Source organism: Galeopterus variegatus, unplaced genomic scaffold (genome assembly GCF_000696425.1).
Source record: "Galeopterus variegatus unplaced genomic scaffold, G_variegatus-3.0.2 Scaffold3446, whole genome shotgun sequence".
Classification (NCBI taxonomy): domain Eukaryota; kingdom Metazoa; phylum Chordata; class Mammalia; order Dermoptera; family Cynocephalidae; genus Galeopterus; species Galeopterus variegatus.
The window spans coordinates 130,624-137,437 of record NW_007729557.1 but is presented as its reverse complement, the minus strand read 5'-3'; the positions used below and the strand labels follow the sequence as shown (position 1 = coordinate 137,437).

Sequence of the window (6,814 nt, the reverse complement as noted above, 5' to 3'; positions counted from 1 at the left end):
TGCGCAGTTCCTCCGCTGGCTCTCCTGGCCTTTGCCGTGTGGGCTGCCAATATTGTTCCCGTAGCCGGGCCTTGGTACCCCCAGGAGTCCTTCTCCGTGTCAGCCCCAAAACCTCGAACCCTCTGCCACTTATTTGTTGATGTAGGACCGTTGTTGAAAGATTTATTCGTCCTTTGTTGCTCTTAAAAATGCAGTCAATACTCTGGTATCACAGCACACAGCTCTCAGGATCGCGCTGTTTCCTGACACGGGTGCTCCAGACCCGTCGCCATTTTCAATCTCCCCAAGATTACATCTTAATCACCTAAGACTAGGAAATGTTTTCAATCCCTATTGTGGTTTATCACTAATGAGAGGCAAAATTCTGCTTCTAAAAACAAAACTTAAGGGAATCAATCGTTCTGGTACCCTCACAGTATGTTTTAATTATAAATTAAAGTGAATGAAGATTAAAAAAAGATTACATCTTAATCACCTAAGACTAGGAAATGTTTTCAATCCCTATTGTGGTTTATCACTAATGAGAGGCAAAATCCTGCTTCTAGAAACAAAACTTAAGGGAATCGTTCTGGTACCCTCACAGTATGTTTTAATTATAAATTAAAGTGAATGAAGATTAAAAAGATTATCAGTGAAGATAATATGTACATAAAATTTCTGTGGTCATTTGATCCTATCAAATGTTGCAACTACCATATATTAATATTAATCTGTATTTAGGTTATTCAAGACACATAACTCATTAGAACTCTCCCCTCCCAACCCCATTTTTTGAATGCAGATTAACCTCACATTCCTTCTAAATGATTTTAGCTTAAGGTACACATTATTATTACTATTTCATAACTACATACAGCTATAAAGAAAGGTACAATGAAATATTATTAATGTAGACCAAAAACATGGAAATAAATAGAACACTTACTGGTTCTGTTAGTGTTGTATCTTTCTCCAGGAACTGTACAACACAGTATGCTAGCTAAAAGGTAAGGAACAGTTTATAAATATTACTGAGTAAAGTAACATTTAGTGATGCAGGATTTTTTTTATATTTAGCAAACAAAAATGACTACATCACTTTGACAAATTTTACTCTAGTTTATTTCAATATAAAAAATGAGTATATTCACAATTGTGTAACTTCTAGTTCAAAAAAGATTATTCTTGTTTTTAGTAGTAATTTCTGACTATAAAGTTAACTGAAATAAGGCTAGAAGCTGACAATTTAGTTTTTCGGCATGTTTCTACATGTATACCTATGCTGATATATTATTATTTTCAAAATATTAATAGAGGAGACCAAAATCTTTCTAACTAGGTTATTGTGGCCAGAAGGAACATTCTGCAGATATGTGGCATTTAATCAAAGTCACATGGTTAATTAGGTCAGGGCCTGGACTAGAATAAAAGGGAACTTAATGTTATCTTTTCTATATCTACATTTAAAGTGCATTGGTCTTATTTAATAGCTAAATATCATAATACTTAAAAATTTTAATACTATAAAAATTTGCTTTGGGTAACTCTGTAAGAAAATTGCTTAATTATACCTAAAATTGTCATCTCAATATTTCTCAATTTCCCTGCCTTTATATTTACTTTTGAAACAATATTCACTTCATTTGAAATTTTTCTGCAACTTACCTGAGCATGAAACAAAGCTAATCCTTTTGCAGTATGCATAGGAATAAGAACCTTCATTAGAAATTGTTTATGTTCTGCTTTCAGTGGCAGTGCAAAGCCATTGATAATACTGGAGGGAAAAAAAGGCAGGGGGAAGGATTAAGTAGTTACTACTACATTTCTAAAAGTTATAATATCCATGAGTACATAAATAACAGTGCTCTGCTTCAATACTGGTGTTGTATGACTATTCATCTTCAAACTACTTTACAAAGACTGTTACTATGGAGTCTGTTCCTCTAAGTCATTCGATGATCCCAAACAAAAATTAGGACTGCCAATTAATGCCCCAGTAATTAGTTCCTATTTTCATATTCTATAAAGCCTGTCACTTTATTTTTCCTCCCTAAAGCCACAGGAAAGTCAATAACATAATATTGTTAAAATTTTAAATATTTTCTGAAGTAAATGGGGTAGTTTCTCTGTTGGATAATCTGAAATTACAAAGTAGTTTTCTCCACAATCATTTTCTAAATATTAATAAAGGATACTAAAATCATTATCAATAGTAATAGAGGGGTCGAAAATTCTCTCATTAATAATACTGCTATGTAGTGAATGAGGGCAAAATGTTCATGTAAACTAAAACCAAAGATTATAGATTCTTCTAAAAAGAACAGATGAATTAGAAATGGTCTATCAACATCTGAACAAGAATTCTTGTAACTTCAAAGATTCACTATAGCTTTCATCTTGTCCCTATAGATCCTATAAATTTCTGTGCACTTTGGCAAGATCAGGCATAAAACATGTCACAGCTTCAAAAGCCGGAAGCTTGTTCTGAAACCGATGTCTTGGATGGCAGTACTTTAATATGCTGACCCCTTAAAAGCCTATAATAAGAATTCATCTGAGAAATTGTCTTGTTCTCTATATTTAAACTGTAAAATATGAAGTAATTTCTCTAACCCCAACTAAGATTTTAATACATAAAATATTCAAAGTTACTTAATTCTTATAAAGAACTAAAAAACCTGACCTACCTTCCTAATATTTCAAGGAGTTCAGCAACACCATTGAAATGTTCTGTTTCATATATAAACCTGAATTTAAAATAAAAGTAGATGTAATGAAAATCAAGCATCAGAAAACTCAACTAAGAGAAACAGGCAAGAAGGTGAAGAAATCAATGGAAAGAACAGCTATAAGAAATACAAATATGCTTTAGGGTTTTTTTATAAGCTATTTTGTTCTGAGTCAGTTAATTCATAGCAATCTTACAAAAGGAGGTCTATTTCCTGTTAAATCACATATTCCTTTGCTAAAACTTGCCACATGTGAAGATACCAGAATATCATTTCACCTAGACTATTCTATTTTACTTCATAATTTATAAGAAAGATGGGTTTTCTGAAAAAAATGTTTTTCAAAATAGGAATCCTCTACTCAGGAAAATCCCAGAGAAAAGGACCCATATGTAATAAGGCCACTTTTAGTCAGAATTTCTCTAAATCTCAAACTACATAGGCTGCCTAGCTTCCAAGATTAAAATCACCTTTCAAGTTAGGGGTCATAAATTCAGCTGCAGGACAGGGCAGGGATCATAAATGGCTAAAGTGGACTTGGGAGATGATGACTGAGAACTGGAGAAAGCTGCTCTCTCTAGAGAAGGCAGTTACTACTCATCTCTAATTGCTGCAATGTGGGAATGCTAGCCTAATTTTGCCAGATCTTCAGTTAATTAAAACAAACCAAACAAACCCGAAATACCTGAAATGTGAGTGTTAATGTGAAATCTCCTAATTTGAAGCAACTATTTAGCAGATTAACATTTATAAAGTACAGTTGGCCCTCCATATCCACAGACAATTCATCCACAGATTCAACCAATCGTGGATCAAAAATACTTGATTAAAAAACCAAAAAATACAATACAACAACCATTTACATAACAGTTACATTGAATTAAGTATTATAAGTAATCCAGAGGTGACAAAGTATATGGTTATATGCAAATACTACATACACCATTTTATACAAGGGACTTGAACATCTGTGGATTTTAGTATCCATGGGTGGCCTGGAACCAATCCCCTGTAGAAACTGAGGGGCAATTGTAGTCAAATAAGCCCCATATAAATTTAATTAGCTTTGTCAGAAAATAAAATGAAAGTACTTCCAAGAGCTATTGGTTTAAATATTCACACACACAAGTTTTAAACAAAAAGCTCAAAAAAATAGATAACTCTCCTTTTCTTAAATTTAAATTTAAATTTCTTAAACATGAATAACAGTGGTATTACCTATCAAAAACTGTCCTCATTACTACCATCTACTTAGATAAGAAGGTTATAAGTTTCTAAAAAGTTAGACACAATCAAATGGTATTCATAAAACAGGCTAAAAATGATTAAATACTAACAGTTAAATTTGCAGATTTCAGATACTAAAAATTAACCTAAAGGAACTTGAATAAGAAGAAGACATCTAGGGAGAAAAAAAAGGAAAAGTGCTATATACAAATATATGGCTAATTTACCTGAGGAAAATGTTGTTAATTTGTTTTCTGATGAATGCTCTTAATCCAAGAAACTTTCCATAAATTCGATGCAGAACAGTCTTCAGGAAGTCACGTTCTCTGGGATCTTCACTATCAAAAAGCTCCAGGAGCTTTAAAAAAAGTCTGAGAAATTACTTTTAAAAAATAATTGAGCTAGAACTTCACTTTATTCTAATTTTGATTTTAAGATTATCCATAAATTCTTTAAAAAATTTAGCGATTCTGCCTTACCAGATTGATTCTATTTTTGCTTACATAATGGAGCTAAAGAAAAGTTTAAGGAATATTTCATTTATTTCATTTCAAAAAATTACACAGTAAGTAATATAAATACTTCAAAAACTGTATTTTTTTTTTTGCTTTGCCACTGATTTGAAAATTGTATCTTACTTCTTTTCTTTTTTTGTGGCAGCTGGCCAGTATGGGAATGTGATTCCTTGACCTTGATGTTATAACACTGCACTCTAACCAAATGAGCTAACTGGCCAGCCCTGTTCTATTCTTGACTACTAAACATAGCTCACAATTTTAAAGTGATAAAATTTGAGAAATTTTTTAATGCTTTTTGATAGTAAGTCAAAACTATATATAAAATCTTAAGCTTTTAGACTGCAAGTCATAAATGAAATTTTAAAAATATGTATAACACATTTCTAGTTTATTAGAAAGATTTACACCAACTAAGCCTTCTTTTGTGATTTTAAAATAAAAAAATTTAAGATAGCCACCATGCTAACAGCTCAAAAATTAATATTGTTATTAGGATAAAATACTGGCAGATACATAATAATAGAAAAGAAATCATACATGAAATAACACTGAAATAAAAGATGAGGGATTTTTACTTAAAGTCGGCTTAGCAAATGGCCGAAAAATTTTAAACTAGTTCAAACTGGTCCACTCAGCACTCTCCTACACTTCTACACAACTCTTCAGCAGAGCCTTGGATAAAAGACCTTAGACAAATTTAAAGTCAAAAGCTCAAATTTCCTTTTTAAAACAGTAAAAAAAAAACCCTTCCATTTCTTCTGTCAGGTCTGGCCAATTAGCTCAGTTGGGTAGAGTGCATCCTTATGGGAGACCTTAGACAAATTTAAAGTCAAAAGCTCAAATTTCCTTTTAAAACAGTAAAAAAAAAAAAAAAAACCTTCCATTTCTTCTGTCAGGTCTGGCCAATTAGCTCAGTTGGGTAGAGTGCATCCTTATGGGAGCCCTTAGTTGTTAAAGTCATCATGTCTAATTCAAGAACAAATATAATTTAACACAAGTTGATCTTCAGGGGGAAAATATTAAACTAGAGAACAGTTGTTAGCTACGTTTCAAATCTTTTTTATTTCATTTTCTGTTTGTTTTTTTGTTTTTGATAGCTGGCCAGTACAGGGATCAAACCCTGCACTTTGGGTTATCAGCACCATGCTCTAACCAACTGAGCTAACTGGCCGGCCCTCAAATCTATTTAAAGAAAACTATTTTCAAATATTATTATCTAAATAAATTATAACCTAAATAATCTATTTAGAAATACAATATTCTCATAATGAAACATACAAAACTAGCAATCAGGAAACTCTGTTTCTTATTCTGGCTTTGATACTAATATCTAACTGCTTTTAAGGTAATTCATTACCTCTGAGCCTATGTTTCTTCACTGATAAAATGAGAAAGGTTGAAAACAATTATTCTTTGTTTTAAGGAAAGGTACTATCATAATCAGAGTCTAGTTCAAATCCTGATTGTGCCACCTACTAACTGTGTGAAATTTGACATGGTCTAACTTTTTATATAAAAGCACATAAGAGCAAAAGCATGCTGGGCCCATAAAAAAAAAAAACACTTAAAGACAGTGCCCGGCACTTACAAAGCACTCGATAAACCTTCGTTTCCTTCTTTCTTCTGAAATTCTCTGATCTGAACGTAAATTGGAATTATGCAACTGTTTTTTTCTCTTAAAATAATGAACATCCAAATTTAATAAATTTTTCTCCTGTACTTCTAAAGTCTTAAAACTTACCACCTACCAAATCATTTCAAAGTACAAAAGCTGATAATTCTGATACATATGAGTACTATTTGTTAAAGCAACACCATAAGAATACCTCAGAGAAGTGATCTGTGAAAACGCAGTCACAGACTGCTAAAAAATTATTGGTCCTTTAGCTTCTCAGATAACTCAGGCATTTGAAGTAGAAGGTACAAAATGGTTCCCACCCTACCAGTTTTCTTCTCGCTCCCCTCAAACCACAGAATAATCCAGCAGCCTAAACACCTCAAGCTTCAGGCTGAGGAAGCACCAAGGCAACTGTTCCCCTCAACCTGATATTATCTTATAGGCAATTTAATGAGTTCCTTAACATGAGGGAAAACTTTATGGAAAAATAGAATTTAAAGATAGTATCATAGCCAGAAAAGAGGATCTTGAATATTATAACTACAAAGAAATGATAAATGGTTAGGTGATGGATATGCTAACTATTCTGATTAGATCATTATACAATATATGCATGTATTGAAACAAGCTGTACCCCATAAACATGTACAATGGAAAAAATAAAGTTAAAAGAAAGACACCAAAATAAATAAATAAATAAATAAATCACATACAATCTCCCAGGCCTTAATTACTCACCTCAT

The 6,814-nt window shown here is 32.3% G+C and overlaps 1 protein-coding gene across 1 annotated transcript in view; it reads right to left on the bottom strand.

The window, feature by feature from the left end:
• Window positions 1-6,814, bottom strand: part of PPP2R5A (protein phosphatase 2, regulatory subunit B', alpha) — an 85,402-nt gene that overhangs the window by 15,257 nt on the left and 63,331 nt on the right. Inside the window, exons 4-7 of the mRNA XM_008585081.1 lie at window positions 4,163-4,293; window positions 2,667-2,726; window positions 1,645-1,753; window positions 926-979 (exon numbers count right to left, since the gene is read on the bottom strand). Of these exons, the coding sequence (XP_008583303.1) occupies window positions 926-979; window positions 1,645-1,753; window positions 2,667-2,726; window positions 4,163-4,293 (354 nt within the window). The remainder of the gene's footprint in view (window positions 1-925; window positions 980-1,644; window positions 1,754-2,666; window positions 2,727-4,162; window positions 4,294-6,814) is intronic.